Source organism: Microchirus variegatus (assembly GCF_963457635.1).
Source record: "Microchirus variegatus genome assembly, chromosome: 12".
NCBI classification, from domain to species: domain Eukaryota; kingdom Metazoa; phylum Chordata; class Actinopteri; order Pleuronectiformes; family Soleidae; genus Microchirus; species Microchirus variegatus.
Genome location: NC_139813.1, coordinates 24,719,739 through 24,739,695, shown reverse-complemented (window position 1 = coordinate 24,739,695; position 19,957 = coordinate 24,719,739). Strand labels below are relative to the sequence as shown.

General features: G+C 38.5%; 2 protein-coding genes across 2 annotated transcripts; one reads left to right on the top strand and one right to left on the bottom strand.

Moving 5' to 3' along the window:
• The first annotated feature begins 700 nt into the window (after positions 1–700).
• On the top strand, positions 701–5,876 carry arv1 (ARV1 homolog, fatty acid homeostasis modulator). Its single transcript, XM_083898321.1, has 5 exons — positions 701–836; positions 1,666–1,785; positions 1,889–2,042; positions 3,241–3,465; positions 4,745–5,876. The coding sequence occupies exons 1-5, from the start codon at positions 741–743 to the stop codon at positions 4,888–4,890; spliced, it is 741 nt and encodes a 246-aa protein (XP_083754447.1). The 5' UTR covers positions 701–740; the 3' UTR covers positions 4,891–5,876.
• Positions 5,877–12,639: 6,763 nt separating this feature from the next.
• fam89a (family with sequence similarity 89 member A) lies at positions 12,640–18,473 on the bottom strand. Its single transcript, XM_083898313.1, has 2 exons — positions 18,145–18,473; positions 12,640–14,372 (listed from the first exon to the last, which is right to left on the bottom strand). The coding sequence occupies exons 1-2, from the start codon at positions 18,388–18,390 to the stop codon at positions 14,055–14,057; spliced, it is 564 nt and encodes a 187-aa protein (XP_083754439.1). The 5' UTR covers positions 18,391–18,473; the 3' UTR covers positions 12,640–14,054.
• Positions 18,474–19,957: the final 1,484 nt, after the last annotated feature.

Below are 19,957 nucleotides of genomic sequence, written 5' to 3'. Positions count from 1 at the left end.
GAATGTTTGAAACCGCCCTTTTTATCCTTCTTTGTTGGTGTTTTCGGGAGTTTCGGGCTTTATATATAATGTTGAATCACAGCCTCATTCTTCTCTTTCCTTTGAACATCAAAGGCTTTTTTTTCTTTCTTTTTTTTTTAAACATTTTTTTTTAAAATTCAATTTATATTATTATCAATAATCATTTTTTTCTATCATCATATCATAGTCAGTGTTTCTTTCATATTTTATTTTAATTAAATTGGCGATTAAAACGATTCGTATTTATTTGTAGAAATATATGTACGCTTCTATCAGTGTTTTAAATTAAAAAGTTATAGATTTACTGCCTTTAGAAGTGCTCATTATTTTATGTCTAAATGTCGATATGTTTCTATATTGCATATTCATATGTGTGAACATGAATGTTTATCATTGATTAGTAATCAATAATACTTTGTAGTAGTAGTATTTGCTGTCTTTGATGAAGTTCCCAATTGCGAAACTAATAAAGGATTATTTTATCTTCTCCGTGTCGTCCATGCAGTAAATATACTAGGTTTTGTGTTGAATAGTAACATACACTCGCAAAACATAACTTTATTTTCCACAAATTCTCATCAAAGAACAAACACTTTTATTATGAAGGGCTAACTTTAAAGAAACCGTAATACTTCCGGTTGTATGGTTCTCACATGCTAGTAGTAGTAGTCTCCTCGTATCTGTTCGTGTTTGTTTACCTTCGCAGACTTGAGCAAACAATGGACAAGGGTGACTTTAGGTGCGTTGAATGCAGCGAGAAAGCACCGGAGCTGCACCGAGATTACAGCAACGGGATTTTAAAGATAACCATATGCGTAAGTTGTCACTGTTTTTGACGTATTTTGTTGAACGTTTCCGGGAATGAGAGTGCTAGCTAAAAGGGGCTCACTGCAGTTCTCTGAAACTAATTTATTTTTGTAAGTACATGAAGAACATTGGTCTGTTAATGTGTAATATGTTGTTATATGCGTTCCTAGGAATTATTTAATCTACCCTGTCAGTGTCACCCCTAGCAACAACATGTGTTGTTTAGATGTAGGTTTAAAGCATTGGTTCTCAAAGTGCGGCCCGGGGGCCAATGTTGGCCCGCAGAAACATTTCTGGCGGCCCCGCAATGAATTACAGTTGATAGTTGTAATCCAGGAACTACTAAGCTTGTTAAATGTTTATTGGACATTACTGGATACAGACCAATAAGTGTAAACAAAAATACTGGGTATTTACCTGGTTTCTATATGGTGAATTTTAGTGTATTATTGGGTTATAAGCTGGTAATAAGCAGGTAGCTACAGCCCCCAATTACTAGCTATTTACCCAGTAAATAAATGGTAACAGAAATGTATTACTTGGTATTAACCTGTTATTAGAAGGTAAGAACAATGGCCAAACTACTGGGTAATTACCCAGTAAATTATAAAGCATTATTATATTAACGCTTATATTACTATTAACGCTAAACTGTAGAACTGCAATCTGGTCATTAAAGTTATTACAAATGGGATTTCTTTCTGTTTTTTTTTACTTTGGCAGCCCTCAGTCCAATGTTGGGTTCCTAAATTGGCCCTCAGGTATCAAAACTTTGAGAACCCCTGGTTTAAAGGATGTCCTCTCTTCCTGTGTGTGTGTGTGTGTGTGTGTCTGTAGGAGTCCTGTCAAAAGCCTGTGGACAAATACATCGAGTACGACCCCGTCGTCATCCTCATCGATGCCCTTCTGTGTAAGACCCAGGCCTTCAGGCACATTCTCTTCAACACGAGCTTAAATGTAAGTATGACTTCTGCCGTGTTTACATTATCATCATCATCATCATCACATGTCCCTGTAAACATTTTTAAGGACATTGTTGTTTTCCTCCACCTCCTCGCAGATCCACTGGAAGTTGTGCGTGTTCTGCCTGCTGTGCGAGGCTTATCTCCGCTGGTCTCTGCTCCCCGGCTCCGAGCAAAGCGCCGACCCCGCTGACATCATCAGATACACCAAGGAGTGGGAGTTCTACGGCATGTTTGGTCTGGCCGCCCTCGGTAAAAGATTGCGCCACGATCCTGGGGATGGATGGCTCGATAACATTGTTCTGTGTCCGATACGGTCTTTTACCTCTTTTAAGCTAGATTAGCTTTATATGTCACATCTTGTGCGTGACGGTCGTCTCTCTTTAAACCATTTTGTATTCATAATCCATAATCATATCAGATTTTACTTTTTTAAAATTTCCGATATCAGATCCAGTCGTTTTGGCTAGTTTTGGACCGATACTGAGTATTGTATCCTCATATTGGACCAAGTATTATAACAAACCGATTCTGACTATCATATTGACCAATATTGATACATCGCAGCGATATCCTCAAATCGGACCTATACAGAGTATTGTTTTAAACCAATATTGATACTGAGTATCTGTATCCTCATATCGGACCGATATCAAATATTGTATCGAACCAATATTGATACTGAGTACCCATATCCTTATATGGGACCGATATGGAGCATTGTATTGACCAATATTGATACTGAGGATCTGTATCCTCATATTGGACCGATACAGAGTATTGTGTTAAACCAATATTGATACTGCGTATCTGTGTCCTCGTATTGGACCGATATGGAATATTGTATTGAACCAATATTGATACTGAGCAGCTATATCCTTATATTGGACTGATACAGAGTATTATATTGAACCAATATTGATTCTGAGTATCTGTGTCCTCGTATTGGACCGATATGGAATATTGTATTGAACCAATATTGATACTGAGTACCCGTATCCTTATATCGGAACAATACGGAGTATTGTATTGACCAATATTGATACTGATTACTCATATCGTCATATTAGATCAATACAGAGTATTGTATTAAACCAATATTGATACTGAGTAGCCATATCCTTATATCGGACCGATACAGAGTATTGTATTGAACCAATATTGATACCGACTATCTGTATCCTCATATTGGACTGATACAGAGTATTGTATTAAACCAATAATGATACTGCGTATCTGTATCCTCATATCGGACCGATACAACATGTTATATTGGACCGATACTGGGTAATGTATTAGACTAGTAGTAAGTATTGTAATTGACAAATACTGAGTATCGTATCAGACCGATACTTAGATACCGATACAACCAGAGCTAAATCATGTGTCAGTGTTGTTGTTGTTGTGAAGTCAGACTCTGATCCTGTTGTTGTTGTTGTTGCTCCTGCAGAGCTGCTAGCGTTCTGCTGCAGTGTCCTTCTCTTCCTCTGGGTGGCAGTAGCCCGCCTGCGGGGCGGCGCCCTGGAGTTGGGCCTCCTCGTCCGAGCGCTGCTGCTCTCGTGCTACGGCAAAGGCCTCCTCATCCCCGCCGTCATCTGGGAGCACGACTACTCGCCGCTGTGTCTGGGCCTCATCAAACTGTTTGTGCTCACCTCAAACTCACAGGCCATCAGAGGTAAGACGGCAAAATAAAAGAGGTTCCTTTGGCGACAACCGTCTGCTCATTGTTCTCGGCAGCTCGTCTGTGAACAACGAAACAATGAGAAGCTGCCGAGTGATTTATGGTCTGCTGCTCTGTTTCATATTAATGAACAACTAATGACCGTAGAGCTGATGCCAAGAGCAGTGAACGGGCAAATTCATCCTAAAACCACAGATTTAGTCCCTTAATTGACTGTTCTTTAGTCTTTTCTTTTCATTTCTTCATCATTCTGTTATTACACAATACACGTGGTCACTTATAGCATAATTTAATGTGTTTTAATCCTCATTTTTAAAATGAATCTGTCATTTTGAGTATGTATTGTATGTATTTGAATACATATTCAGCTATAATGGTCCAAAAAAGCTTAAAAATTGACATTATTTCTTTTATTTCAAGCATTCTGCTGTCACAAAATACACATTTGGTCACTTATAGCTGTTTTAATCCTTATTTTTAAAATTAATCTATCATTTTGAGTGTGTACTGTCTGTATTTGAATAAATATTCAACTTATTTCAGCTGTAATAGTCCAAAAAATTGACATTCTTTACTTTATTTCAATCAATCATTCTGCTGTTACAAAATACAAATTTGTTCACTTATAGCGTAATTTCATCTGTTTTAATCCTCATTTTTAAAATTAATCTATCATTTTGAGTGTGTACTGTCTGTATTTGAATAAATATTCTGCTGAAATGGTCGAAAAAAGCTTAAAAATGGGCATTATTGTGACAGAATACACATTTTCTCACTAATAGCACAACATCTTGTGCTTTTAATGCGATTTTAGAAAGGTGAACTCATCGTTTTTGACTTTACTTCTATGTATTTTTGAATATAAATGCTTTAAAATGGGCATCAAGTAAGGTAAATACTCAGTACTTCACAAGTTTGATTGAAAAAGTACATTTACACACTTGAGGTGAGTAAAAAGTAAATTAAGCTTTTAAAAAAGACAAAGTTTAAAGACATTATTTAAACAAAAGTATGACTTTTATTTGTCCAAAATCCAATTACACCGCTGATATTTATGTTCACATTACGTACGGCTGGAACTCCTAGTTATTATATGAGGTTAAAAACGTAAATGTCTATGGAAGAAATGTCATTTTTAATCTATTTTTGAGATAAATAAGATTTTCTAACACTGATTTTCCAGCTGCTTCGAGCCCAAAAATGTAAAAAAAGCACAATAAAGCACTTGAGAATGTACATTCATCGGTTTCTTTCCCTTCTCCTCTGTGTGCAGTGATCCTGAACAGCAGTAGGCGAGTGTCTCTGATGGCCGTGGCTGTGGGTCTGCTGTCAGAGACCTGTGTGGCTCAGCTCTGTAAAAAGCTTCCGTGGAGCATTCAGGACACGACGAGCTTATTATTAACGTCTGCTCCGTCTTAACAAACGAGCGTCTTTATCTGACGAGGACACGTGTGACGAGGACGCTAACCAGCGCCGCGCTGCAGCTGCCGTTTACGGGGTCACAGAACTTCCTGTTGGACGACGAATGGTTTGTTTACAAAGTAAAAGAAGTTGGTCAATACTTTTAACTTGTTAAGAGTTGGATTCAATTTGACCCATTTTCTTAAATCTTATACTTTGACTTATAAAACTTTGTCATAATTGACAGAAACACAGTGAAGAGCAGATGTAGGGCTTTTATTTTCTTAAAAGGAAGTCAACTTGATGTTAGTTGTTTTGTCAGTTGTATTTATTAACTTCCTCTGTTGAGAAAATGTAAATTTTTGTGGCCCTTTAAATCTTTAAATGTGAATATTTTCTGCTTTCTTTGCCCCACATTTGAGAGAAAAATCATTAAAACTGAATAATTTTTTTTTCAAAGTAAAAGAAGTTGGTCAATACTTTTAATTTGTTAAATTGGATTAAATTTGACCCATTTTCTAACATCTTTTTTTTGATTTTTCCAGATCTTTTACTCTCAAAACATGTTAGAATTGACAGAAAAGTAGATGTAGGGCTTTTATTTTCTTAAAAGGAAGTCACAGTTTTATGTATTGACTTCCTCTGTTGAGAAACTACATTTTTGGGGCCCTTTAAATCCTGAAATGTGAATATTATCTGCTTTCTTTGCCTCATATTTGAGAGAAAAATCACGAAAACTGATTATTATATTAAAATAATATATTATATATATATATATATATATATATTATATTATAAATTATATTACTATTATTATATGAAGACGTCATTTCCAGCATTTGTCAAACACTAATCGACATTTTCTGGACCAAACGGTTACGACTCCATGTTATTATGGACTATTTATAAATGTCATAGTTGAAAAAAAAAAAAATCTTTATTTTTTGAGTGTTGAAAGAGGTCAAATATTTAAAAAGGGCGTGTGACGCTGTGATGAATCACGTACGACAGACTTGTCGCAGAGCGAGTTGTCGCAACACGTGTGCATAATCTGAAATAATGACAATAAAAAAGAGAGAATAAAGAGTTTATATTTAAACATATGGCTGTTGTTCAGGTTTGTGTGTGTGTGTGTGCGTGTTATTACACGTCTGTAAATATGTGAGGAGACAGCACATGGACATGGAATGTGTCCTCGCCCTGGGTGGATCTGTCACTGAGTCTCTGTGGAATGTGCTCACAAAAAGTCATGATATCTCAAGTTTAAATTGATCTAAATGATGTTTGGTCAAAGTTTGGTGAAATTACAGCGACGTGCAGCGATTTAATCTAATCAGATTGACGGTAACAGTCACTCTGGGGACGAGATTAAACGTCCTGCAGTCGACGTGTTTTTATTCTGATCGTGTAGAGACAGAGAGAGAGAGAGAGAGAGCGGATGTGCACATTGGATTTGCTCGCTCGGTCAAGATTATGTTAATCTGCTCTAATCTGCCGACAGACGCGCAGAGAGGAAGCAAACGAGTCCAGAGAAGCTGAGCGGTTGTCACACGGCTGCACACGGTGCAAGAAAATATATCAAAATAAATGTTATTGTGGTGCTTTTGTGTCATTGTATGACTTGGTTTTTGAGAAATTGGGCAAAAAAAAACTAAACTAAAATATTTTTTTGCCAGGAAATGTTAAATAATTAAGTATAAAAGGGTGTAAAATGTGATAAAACATCTTTTAAAATGGAAATATTGGTTAAAAAGTAAGATAAAAAAAGGAAAAAATTGATAAATAAGTAGAGTGTAGTAGGGTGTGAAAAGTGGGAAAAATCATGTTTTAAAAGGGAATATTGGATGTTAAAATACAAAAAAGTGGGAATAATTTAAATAAATAAAAAAAAAAAAATACAATTGAAAACAAAAATAAAACAATTTAATTTATTTTAAGATAAAAACAGATGGTTTATTACAGCAGGGAGTGAAAAGTAAAAACAAATAAATGTTTTTCAATGTAATATTGGGGAGAAAATATGGGGGGGAAAACAAATAAATATATATAATTACATTTTATTTTACTCATATATTTATTTTATTATTATTATTATTTTTATTTTTGTTTATTTATTTATGTATGTAATTATTTATTTAATTAATTAATAAATGTTTTAATTGAAGGGTAAATAAGGTATAAAAATATTATTATAATTATTATAATAATTAGAAAACTAAAATAAAACACTCAAAAATGTAATATTGGTTGATTGTGTACAAGAGTGAGAGAAGTGGTAAAAAGGTCAAATAAAACTTAATTAAAAAATTTAAAAAGGTTAATATTGGTGTTTTTAGTTGAAACGTGGCGTGAAAACAAACAGTGAGTGTGTTCCTCACACCTCGCTGTTCAACCTGTTTATCACGTTATTGTGACTCACTCATAGTTTTCAAAGTTCATTAAGAAAAACATCAGAAAACATGTGTGACCCACTTTCTCTCTCTCTCTCTCTCTCTCTCCTCAGACTCTCTGCTCTCATTCAAACACTTAGTTTCTCTGTATGTGTGAGGATCAAAGTGTTCAGCGTTCTGCTGCAGGAACATCAACAGAGAGCGGAACTGCAGCGACGTGGCAGCTGCTGCTGCTGCAGAATGCAGATGGATGCTTTTAACATGCAGGTCAGAATTCAGCAGAGAGGTTTAATCCCCTCAGAAAAACACTCAGGCCTTAGAAAGGAAAAAAAATACATGATGGCTGCTATAAGTGAGTGAGGAGACCACCAGCATAACACTTAAAATAAAGCCTGGAGTATAAACTTGTCTCTCACACCACTTTTAGACTGTAATGTTGTAAATGTTACTTCTGTATTTAACACAAACTCAAGCCCACCCTTGTTTTAGCTTGTTATTAGTAATTAAAGTAAATTAAAAATAGTTTTTCCAGTGTAAAACTTGCCTGGAATGATTATTTTCTTATTTTTAAGGCCCACAAATAAGAGCAATTTTGCCAGAAACTATGCTAATTTTACTTATCTATTTATTTGCAGTGTTTGAAGAAATGTGATTTTTCAAAGTTGGTGCAAAAATTAAAGAAATTCTCACTTTTTTAGGGATAAAACACACATTTACAACATCACATCGTCTGTGTATGGTGACACTTTTTAAGGGAGCGGGACAAAAAAGAAAAACTGGCCAAAAACTGGTTAAAAAAACATGAAGAAAGTTGAACTTATCACAAGCAAATTCTGTCATTTAAGAAACGTTTAATTAAACTTAGTTGTTTATTTACTTGATTAAACTGAGTTTAAGAATTTAAACCATATCACAAACTCGGGCACACCCTTGTTACTCGTAATTAAAGTCAATTAAAGATTATTTTTCAAGTGTTGAACTTGCGTGGCAGGACTTTTTAAGGCCAAAAAATAAACATTTTGCCAGAGACTATATCTATTAGTTTTTTTGGTGGTTCAAATTTGGTGCAAAAATCACTTTTTGGGGGATAAAACACACATTTACAACATCCTGAAGTAGAACATCACATCGTCTGCGTATGGTGAGACTTTTTAAGGGAACGGGACAAAAAAACAACAACCGAATAACAAAAAAACACCACAGTATTTTAGATTTTTTCATCCCTCTAATGTAAAAACTCTCAGACCACGAGCATAAACCATAAAACACATAAAACAAACCCTAGAGAACATAAGAGTATACACTTGTCTGATAAACCCATACATGCCCCACTACTCTACCCTGTTCCTCAGGAAGATCAAGCTTCTTATACTAGAACTTCCTGTGGACGACCAATCAGCTCCGAGGATCCGCCTACACACACACTTGTGACACATCATTTAATCAAACACACACACACCTGCAACACATCACACACTCTCAGTCTATTCAAATGTCAGCTCACAGGCCCAAATGTGACCCAAAAGCCACCAGAAACAATGAGAAAAACTGCTTTTCAAATACGGTCCCTTAAAATATTCCATATAAATATATATATAGTTTACAATATAAAGTGTTTTTTATACTAAAACCAGGTCTAAACTCTCCAAAAAGCCTGTTAAAAATATGAGGACCGGCCAAAAAGTACAAAAATAAAATATCTCAAAGGACGAACTCTCAGAAATAATCTTGAGAAGTAGTTTTATTACTGTGCGAAAAACACAAAAAACAAACAGCAAAACTTTGAAAAGTAAGTCATATTTTTTTTTTTATTAAAATGAATATCAGAATAACTGGTGGTCATTCAGGGGCTCAGTGTTTACCAAACTTTCTACATTTTTTAAAAACTATCGTGACCCAAATCACGACATAAATCGCAAAATTTGTGCGTAGCGGCTAATTCACGGCCGTATCGGTAAAAACGGCCAACAAACCATTTTTTTTGTCAATTTGGTAAATGAATTAAATCCAAACGCACGCTTAAAAATCCGAACTTAAAAGGTTGAATTAAAAATTCGGCAAAATTGTTTCGGGACCCAAAAACAATCACCTGTGACCCTTTTCTGGGCCCCCGACCCAGTCTTTGAGAACCACTGGAATAACATTCAATCAAAACAACACAAAAATATTTTTTTCTCTCCATTATATGTGACAGATTTAAACCAGCTTAACTAAAAACAGTGGATTTAAATGCAAACAATGATGTGTTTTCTGCAGCCAAACGTGTTGTTTTTACACGTTCGAGGGCTTTTTATAGGGACGTAAACAAAGATTTAGGCGGCTGAATAAAACGTGACCTTAAATCTCCTCCGCGACACCTACTCATTAAATATCACCATCATCACCATCATCATCATCATCATCATCCGTGATCAGGTTATTGTGTGAATGGAAGTCGCTATTTTGGGGTTCAGCCACTTCCACGTCCGTCTTCCTGTACGCACTTCCCACGACAACCACTGAAGCGCAGCTGTGAGGCCACTTTTTTGGCAGTGTGTGTAGAAGAAACGTGTGATTGTTCAAATTTAGTGCAAAGATTTAAGAAATCCTTATTTTTTGGGGGGAAAAAACACTCGTATACAAGTAAAACATCACATCGTCTGCATATGTTGAGACTTTTTAACAGAAAAACACCACATTACAGTTGTTTTTTTTAAATGTTTTCGTCCCTCTAACGTAAAAACAAGCCAATGTTCACAAACATGGTAGAATAATGGCCACAGTTGGCTGCTGTTTGTTAAAAGCACCTTTAAAGAAACACGTATTTGTGCTGGATTTTAGTTACAGTTGTGTTTGTTTACATGTGCCTGGGATTAAAAGAGAATCACACAGTGATTTTTTGTGGGTATAACAAACAAATAAAAGCCACAAATAAACAAATAGACGGAAAAACAGAGGTGGAAAATGACAGATTTTAAGGGTAGTTTTGAAAGGCTTTAATAGGAACATCACCTATTAGCCTACATTTAAAGTTGTTTTGACTTAAAATTTAAAATCAGTAGATTATAATTGTCTTAATAATTTGACTTTTTTGAGTTTTGTTCCTGTATAAAAAGTTGATTTAAATTGGTTAATTATTGATTTCTGGGTAAAAAATGAGCAACATTCCCACAATGTTTGTTGTGAAATGACCCCAGTTCAACAGTGGACATCATTTTGAGGTCATATGCTAACAAGCAGCACCAATATTTGCATTAAATCATTACAAATGACACATTTTTGTTCTCGTTTGTGCCCATTTTTTCATAAAAAGTAGATTTTTTGTGTCGTTTTTGGTGATTTTGGTCAAACTTAAACATGAATTCTTATTAAAAAACACTGTATAGAGTGTAGCATATCGTTAGCCTAATAGCATAGTTGCCCAAGTCGTATTTGAAAGTTTTCGGAAAACAAGAAAAAACACATTTTTTAGCAGATATCACAATTAGCAAAAAAATTTGTTAGGCAATTATGCTATTAAGCTAACGATATGGGCCAATTGAATCAATTATCAGCTATGATAAACCATTATCGGTCGACCTTTATATTCTTTATCAATAAAACGGTGAATTAACCTTTGATAGAGAAACAAATAAACATCGTCACTGTCAAAAAAGAAGTTAAGAAGAAAGAAAGAAGTGAAGGAAACTTCGAGGTGACGTCGCGTCTTATCTTTAGCGAGACTTTCTGTGTTTTTAATAAAAAGCACAACACAAAGAAACAGCTGTGGTTCATTTCTGATCAAACATCAGCACAATAAGGGTTTTATTTTCCTCTCCCCAGTCCAGATCCTGAAGGTTTCTAAAGGCACTGCATGTGTCGACATCCAATAAAAAGGCCTTGATCGAAATTATTTGTTCAAATGAAACTTATATAACGTATCATCATCACGTAAAATTGACAGGAAATATAGGTTCAGGAGACATTCAATTTGTTTTGGATAAGAATTTGCAGATTTAAAAGCAGGAAAACCCTCATTTTACATCAATTTTCATCAAAATAAAAACAATGAAACCAACTTGTAAAGACATTCAGATATGAATATGTTCTGTACATTTTTTTTTTTAGTTAAAAAAAGCAACCATTCATTCGTTTTTAGTCGTTATTTTTTTTAGCACCGTGAACCAAATACATTTCATTTTCCTGTGAGTGCTGTGCTCTCTTTGGTTTGTGTTCCACACGCGTTCAGATTTACAGATTACAGATTTAAAGATGACGTCACATGATCTATACAAACACAGATATTAACACGTTTTCTCGACATGATATAATCGTACAGACGAGCTTTCGGCTACTGCGAGGTGAAGCTACGTCGATGTTACGCGCTACGAGAACTTTGCTGCGGGGTTTTGTTTGTTTTTAAGATACGAACGAAGAATCGTAGCAAGTTTTTATACAATAAGGCTGCGTTTGTGGAGTATTGTTGCTACACGTGTACATTTAAAAAAACGCTGCTACATCGAAGAGAACAAACTCCTGCCGTTACAATCGATCCATTTTTCGTTCATCCTGCGATATGGAAATTTTGTTTGTCGAATTTTCTCGGTTACGCGAGAGAATTTCACGGCACAACAGCCTGGAAAATGATGAAAAATATAAATGTTTAGTGATTATTCAAAGCCTAGAAGGTGCCATTAACAATTTGTCCAGCAGAGGGCGCTGTGAGTGAGACAACCGGCCGACAACAATGAAGTATTTGGAGGGAAGCGGTCACGTGAGACTATGGAGGTTAAACCAGATTAGCGCAGTCACTTGAGACCATCCAGGTCACGTGAGATTACCGTGGTCACGCGAGACTATCGAGGTCACGCAAGACTATCAAGATCACAAGAGATTACCGTGGTCACGTGAAACTATTGTGGTCACGCGAGACTACCGAGGTCACGCGAGACTACTGAGGTCACGCGAGACTATTGAGGTCAGGCGAGACTACCATGGTCACGTGAGACTGCAGTGGTCACTTGAGATTATCGAGGTCATGTGAGACTATCGAGGTCATGTGAGACTATCGAGATCACGCGAGACTACCATGGTCACGCGAGACTACCGAGATCTTGTGAGACTACCATGGTCACTTGAGACTACCGAGATCACTTGAGACTACCGAGATCACTTGAGACTACCTAGATCACATGAGACTACCATGGTCACTTGAGACTACCATGGTCACTTGAGACTATCGCGATCACACGAGATTACAGTGGTCACTTGAGACTACCGAGATCACGTGAGACTACCATGGTCACGCAAGACTACCAAGATCACGTGAGACTACCATGGTCACTTGAGACTACCGAGATCACGTGAGACTACCATGGTCACGCGAGACTACCGAGATCACGTGAGACTACCATGGTCACGCGAGACTACCGAGATCACGTGAGACTACCATGATCACGCGAGACTACCGAGATCACGTGAGACTACCATGGTCACGCGAGACTATCGCGGTCACACGAGATTACAGTGGTCACGTGAGATTACCACGGTCACACGTGAGACTATCAAAGTCACGTGAGACTACACTTGGTCACGTGAGACTATCGAGATCACGCGTGATTACAGTGGTCATGTGAGATTACTGCAGTCAAGTGAGACTATCAAGGTCACGCATGACTTCCGTGGTAATGTGAGACTTTTGTAGTCCCACGAAACTACCACGATTCAAGAAACCCCGTTACAGCTAGCATTTTGCAAATAATATGAGAAGTTGACCAGAGCCAAAGTGAGATTATCAACATTTTTTGATAGATTTTTATCAAACAAATTCCGTAGAAAATGGCTGAACTGTTCATTTTAGCCCTTTTTTCGCTTCAGGGTCCGGCTCTTTTTGTCCGTATAGAGGGAGAATTATAGTTTTGAGTTTGACATTTCTATGAATTTGAATGACAATAACTGTTAAAAAACCACAACTGAAAAAAACAAATCTATAGTTTCGATGAAGCAGAACGATCATAATTTGCGACACTCGCACGAGAAACAGAAAACAAACAAACCCCACGAGCCTGTGTTTCACTCACCAGGCTTCCTCTGGTGGTTTGAAAACAGTTTTCCAGCATTTGATCAAAAACAGACGTCTGCTCACCGCTCAACACAAACACCACAGGTGTGTGTGTGTGTGTGTGTGTGTGAGATCTTCACCTCCGTTCTCGAGGTCTTCCAGATTAACCACCGGGGGAAAAAAACAAACAAAAAAACAACACGTTCACCACTTCCATCGCCGCAATTTGTGCATCAACACTGATTATAACGTTTGTTAAATCCCATAGTTCTGCAGACGCCGGAGAAAAAAAAACAATGAAGCAAACATCTGGCTATTTATATTATAGAATAAATAATAAAAACTTTGTTCATATATCTTGATTATGTAAATAAAAAAGAAAGAAAGAAAGAAAGAAAAGGAGGTTTTGCCAAATAGTGAGACTGGCTGTTATTGTTGGAACTGCAGCAGCAGCAGAGCTGGTTATAGAAAGAGTTATATACTGTATATATATATATATATAGGTATATTTTGCTTAATGTTGAGTAAATGGAGTCTTTGAGTACAATCCTGAGGGTTTGTGAGGGTCAGGACGCCCTCGGGGGAAGAGCTCAGCTCCAGAGTCTGATGAAACATCGGCATCATCTCAAAGTTTCACCTGAGGAGGAGCGAGGGTTAACTCTGGAGCTGGTGCTTCGACCAAAATCACCGGCGAGCGGGTTTCCAGCTTTCACTCGATCCGTTTGTGCCAATAAAAAAACAACAACAACAACGTCCTTCCGCGTGCCGAGGCCTCAGATGTTGACGCGGAAAGAGTCCCAGCTGTCGTCTCTGCCGCTGCTGCTCATGCCGCCGCCGGCGCCGCTGCTGCCGCCTCCGCCGCCTCCGCCGTTCTTGTTCATCATCGCCTCGGCGCCATCGGGCTGCTCGCCGGTGGGCGTGGCCCCGGGCTCGCCGTAGTACTCGTCGTCCTCGTCGAAGTAGCCGTTCTCCATCATGCTGAGGCTGGAGGCGGCGCTCAGGTCCTGGCAGCTGCCCTTGTACTCCTGGATGGACTCGTGCAGCGACCACAGCTGACACAGCAGCGACATGTCCTGCTGACGCAGGCCCACCTGCAAACATCCCATCATTAATACACACATCGAGTCATTCAGCTGCTTTAAAAGGCCCATTTATAGCAGGATTTACTGCCAGAAATTAACTTTACTACAGGGGCCGCAGCAGTTAATCTATTATTAATGAACTAGTAAATTAAGCAGTGACTATTTTGATAATCGATAAGCAGTTTGAGTGTTGTTTACGTTCATTAAAAACAAGTTTTCGGATTTTGCAGCTTCTTAAATGGGAATATTTTCTGGTTTCTTTGCTCCGTATAACAAAGAAATCACGAAAAACAATAACAATACGTCATCGTTTTGACATTTTATGGCACAAACTTATGGATTAATCGAGGTTAGCAAGACTATGATGGTCACGCGAGACTATGGTGGTCACGTGAGATTACCGTGGTCATGCGAGATTACCGTGGTCATGCAAGACTACCGCGGTCACGTGAGACTACCATGGTCACGCGAGACTACCATGGTCACGTGAGATGATCTTGGTAATGCAAGACTACCGTGGTCACGCGAGACTATCATGGTTACACGAGACTACCATGGTCACGTGAGATTATCTTGGCAATGCAAGACTACCGTGGTCACGCAAGACTAACGCGGTCACGCGAGACTACCGCGGTCACGCGAGACTACCGTGGTCACGTGAGACTATCAAGATCACACGAGACTACAGGGGTCATGTGAGATTACGGCGGTCACGTGGGACTATCAAGGTCACGCAAGACTACTGCAGTCACGTGAGATTACCGTGGTCACGCGAGACTAGCGAGGTTAGGCGAGACTACGGCGGTCACGTGAGACTATGAAGATCACACGAGATTACAGTGGTAATGTGAGATTACGGCAGTCACGTGGGACTACTGCGGTCACACGAGACGACGATTCAAGAAATCCCCGTTACAACTAGCGTTTTACAAATAATACGAGAAATTGACCAAAACCAATCTGAGATGATCAACTTTTAAACGGATGAAAACTTACGTGTATTTTGTATTTTAAAGTGAAATGAAGAAAAACTACATCCTTTATGGCCGGCAAAGGCCACCGTAGTTCCCCGAGTTACTAAAGCGATGTTGTATTAAGGTTCTCTGGTAATTCATTGGTCTATAAACAGTTAGAAAACATTAAAAAGGACCATCATTATTTGGCCGTGACCACAAATATGTTGTTTACGGTCACATAAAACAAAGAAATGCAAGAAAAACCTGTTATTTTTTGCTCAAAAAGTCACTTAAAAACATCCCATTGACCTCGTGATACACATTCTTTTGACTGCAGCTGAACCTGATGCACAACACTTGCAAAAACTCCAGGCTGAAACATGACCGTGGAGGCAGACGGGCGGGGGGTGAAAAGGTCATTTGTCCTGCATACCGCTGTGCTGACGGTGCAGTCTGCAGCACCGAGGGTCACTCACTGCTGCTGCTGCTGCTGCTGCTGCTGCATTGTCTTCAACACAAATTACAGCAGAGACAGTGAGACTGAGCTCTGTGTGCTGCAGTGACAGCAGGAGAGCGGCTCTTATTGTCCTCTGTTGTGTTTTAATTGTAGCTCACAGAGCAAATCAGAGTTAAGGCCACATTATACTTCTCCGACTGCGTATGCGTTATCCGTCTGCGTCACCACGGAGACGCCTCGAGCATTTATACTTCTGCGTCGTGGTGACGGACACTCGCTGCAATTTCCCGCCCGATCAGTAGGGGTCGCTGCGCAAGGTTGTTGTGCTTCTGGCTACAGTGAGCAATGGCGTCCGAGAAAGAAAGAGAGAGAAAGACTGTTGTTGTTGAAACAGTGGCCGTTTCTCACTTTTCTGTGTGACGGAACGCAGTTTTAAGATAATTTGAGGCGAGAAATTGGCCATTAAGGGTCTAAACATGTACTGTGTGTGTATAGATATGACGTATTTATAGTTCGGCAGCGGCGTTATCGGCGGGGATCAGCTCCGCCTCTGTCAGGACGCCCGGAGCGCACTGAGAGCCGGCACAGAGCAGCTTAGCTCAGCCTGTCCTGAGGACCAATCGCAGCTCTTGCCGTCTCCGTAGTCCCTTGACGGAGTGACGGACACTTAAAAAATATTTCGTGCACCCGGAGACGACGCAGAGGCTCTTCGACAGTCTCTGCGTCGACGCAGAGTCTCTACGTAGCCTACGCAGAGCACTTTACGCAGAAGTATAAATTGGGCTTTACACATTAAAGACCAACAAGGCTCAAAGTCTGCAGCTCTAAAACCTTTTGTTTCCCACTGACATCAGTCCAGTAAAGTCATATTCAAAGGCTGCGACTAATGATTATGTTCATAAAATGTTGAAAAAGTAGTCGTTTTTATGATTTCTTTGTTATACGGAGCATAAGAAACACAGAAAATATTCACATTTATGCAGCTGAATTTAGTTTAATTAAACTACTAAGCCACAACTTGTATTCTCTTATGATTCACATTGTGGAATTAGGTCAACTCGCTGCTCTAGATTACTTGAAATATGGAAAACAGACTGTTTTTGAACAAAATCCCATTAAAGATGGCTGATTCTTTAATGAAGTCTGGTCTGGTTCTGATATTCAGAATTATTCCTCCATCTGTTTTAATTTTAAAAGGTATTATATTGAAATTAGACTCAAATAAACATTGCTTTACTTTTGCTTTAATCCAATGCAAATGTGCCTTTGATCCCTCACATTCTCACAACGCATAACATAGTCACAAAGTTGGGTTTGTTTGGGTGCATTGTTGTTTATGAGAAACACGGACCGTCTTATAATTAATGCCGAATTTGCCACACGGTTCGCCAGATTTATAAGAACCCTTAACTTTCACACTACGATGCAGTTAAAGTGTCTCTTACAGCCAAGCAACTTCAAACTCCTACAATTTCATATGGGGGTTTGGTTGAATCGGAATGTGTGGCGTGGCAATGGGTATTTTTGCTTTTACAGTTCACTGCAAAGTGAATTATATGTACGCCGAATTTGTCAGATGCGTCTACAGATTTGTAACAACCCTTAACTTTAGCTTTTGGATGCAGTTTCGTTCGCTTAAAAGCCCGAAACGTGAAAACTTCCACAATTTCTTCACGAGATCTTGGTTGAATCGGGAATATGCAGCGTGGAAATAGGTATTTTGCTCGTACAGTTCACTCCAAGGTGAATTATATGTATGCCGAATTTGTCAGGTGGTTCTACAGATTTGTAAAACCCTTAACTTTAGCATTTGAATGCGGTTTATTTTGCTTAAAAACCCGAAAAGTGAAAACTTCCACAATTTCTTCACGAGATCTTGGTTGAATCGGAATATGCAGCGTGGAAATAGGTATTTTGCTCGTACAGTTCACTCCAAGGTGAATTATATGTATGCCGAATTTGTCAGGTGGTTCTACAGATTTGTAAAAATCCTCAACTTTAGCATTTGGATGCGGTTTCGTTTGCTTAAAATCCCGAAAAGTGAAAACTTCCACAATTTCTTCACGAGATCTTGGTTGAATCGGGATATGCAGCGTGGAAATAGGTATTTTGCTCGTAGAGTTCACTCCAAGGTGAATTATATGTATGCCGAATTTGTCAGGTGGTTCTACAGATTTGTAAAAACCCTTAACTTTAGCATTTGGATGCGGTTTCGTTCGCTTTAAAGCCCGAAACGTGAAAACTTCCCCAATTTCTTCACGAGGTCTTGCTGAACGAGCACGCGTCGGGATTAAACGCCTCCCTTACGAGGTGAAAAAACGGGGCACTTTTTTTTTTTTTATCGACACTCCCTCGGAAAAAATCTTACCATCTCTTTCCGCAGAAGAGCCAGGGCAGCGTCGAGGTTGGCCGGCTTGTTGGCCAGCAGGTTGTCGGTGTTCCGGCCTCGGCTCAGGTCGTCCTGGATCATGGTCTTCTTCACGTACATCCTCTCCATTTCTCTCCAGGAGCCGCCGCTCGAGTTCAGCAAGCCGCTGAGGCTCTTCGGCAGCGGCGGTAGACCCTCGATGCAGGCCATTCCTCCGGCCGCGCCGTTCGACGACTTACCATTCATCGTCTCGTGTGTTAATAAGCGAATAAAATGGTGTTTATTAGCCTCAGATGTGAGTTCCCTGTCAAGTTAGGGACGGACGTACGACGGAAGAGTCCGCGGCAATAACAGAAACACACGGAGCAACAGCCTGGTTTTCTCTGCCCGAGGCGGCCGCCGGCCAAAGACGAGTTGTACGTAACGTTGTACGTCAAGTTGTACGTAACGTCGTCACGGTGCTTCCGGTTGTGTAACAAAAATAAAAGCACACGTAATGTATGGCGTGTATACTATTTGTTTTAATTATGCAAAATCAGCACGTTTCTTTTAAATTATATATATTTTTTAATTAGATACAATTTATAACAAGAATAAAAATCACGTATGAGAGGTAAATTTATTATTAATTATTTAAAAAAGAAATTAAAAGATGAAAGTTGAGTTTAATTTAGGGCCTCGCACATTTTTGATTGATTTTTTTTTTTTAATAAATTTTTTAGGATTTATTTTCATTTTACATAAATAGTATAAACACATTTTTTCAATCACTTCAATGTCATGTGATACATAGAAATCCAAGACACGCCCCTTTTTTAAATTGAATTTGAATGCTGAATAGTTTTTTTTACTGACCCACAATTATGTGGGTCAGAAATGTAATGTTTCTTTGAATTGGTGACACACACTTTAAATCTAATTAATGGATTTGTATAAATATTTTGACTTTTATTGTCGTAAATATAACTATTAGTTTTTAAAAAAAGAAGAAATGTATGGATTTTTTGGAGCAATTCGTTATGTTTTCCTTTATTTACCTTTATTTTGAAACTCAACGTGTGCTCTTTCAATGGCTGATCATTGTAAAGTTGATGTCTGTGGATTGTGTGAGCGGTATCTAATCCGCTTCCGGTCCTTTTAACACAGTAGTGGCTGCTGGGCGTCTCCCTGCCAGCACACACAGGCTGGAAAAGTGCTTTTACTTGTCTTTATAAATTCATATTATCATGTTTTTTTTTTTTCATGTGTCATAGCATAATAAGTTATAATAAGTAAACACCACAACAGCCCAAAAGTCAATAAAATATAGTCAATTTTAAACATAGACAAAGATTATTTAAAAGTTTCCATTGTTATAAAACACATTGTGCTTAAATTAAAGGAATTATGAATATATAGACATTGCCGTTTGACTTCCAAAATAAGTCTGACACTGTGTGTGTGTTTGTTTGTGTGTCTGTCGTGTGTGTGTCATGTGTGAGACAATAGTGTGAGTATAAAGGACAGATGGTGGGCTTCACTCCCCTCCTCGTCCTCCTCATCCTCCTGCAGCCCCCTCCGACACAACAATAACTCAACAATAACCTTGAAACGGACGCACAAAAGCATCACACGCGCTCTTTAGAATGAGACAGAGGCGTGTGTGTGTTACCACACACAAACACAAACACACACACAGGCAGATGGATGAGGCCTGAAGCGTGCTATTTCCTGATTAGCACGTGTTAAAATAAATTATTTTTAGGTTGAAACATAAACACTAACAATTGTTTTATCCATGAGTTATTAATACTGTCATCACACTGAAAAGAAA

Excerpts from the sequence above, each read along its gene's own strand:
- arv1 (XM_083898321.1), top strand. The coding sequence starts at position 741 with ATGGACAAGGGTGACTTTAGGTGCGTTGAATGCAGCGAGAAAGCACCG. Across the intron at positions 837-1,665 it reads TTTTAAAGATAACCATATGC|GAGTCCTGTCAAAAGCCTGT; the intron begins GTAAGTTGTCAC and ends GTGTGTCTGTAG. Across the intron at positions 3,466-4,744 it reads AAACTCACAGGCCATCAGAG|TGATCCTGAACAGCAGTAGG; the intron begins GTAAGACGGCAA and ends CTCTGTGTGCAG.
- fam89a (XM_083898313.1), bottom strand. The coding sequence starts at position 18,390 with ATGAATGGTAAGTCGTCGAACGGCGCGGCCGGAGGAATGGCCTGCATC. Across the intron at positions 14,373-18,144 it reads CTCTTCTGCGGAAAGAGATG|GTGGGCCTGCGTCAGCAGGA; the intron begins GTAAGATTTTTT and ends GGATGTTTGCAG.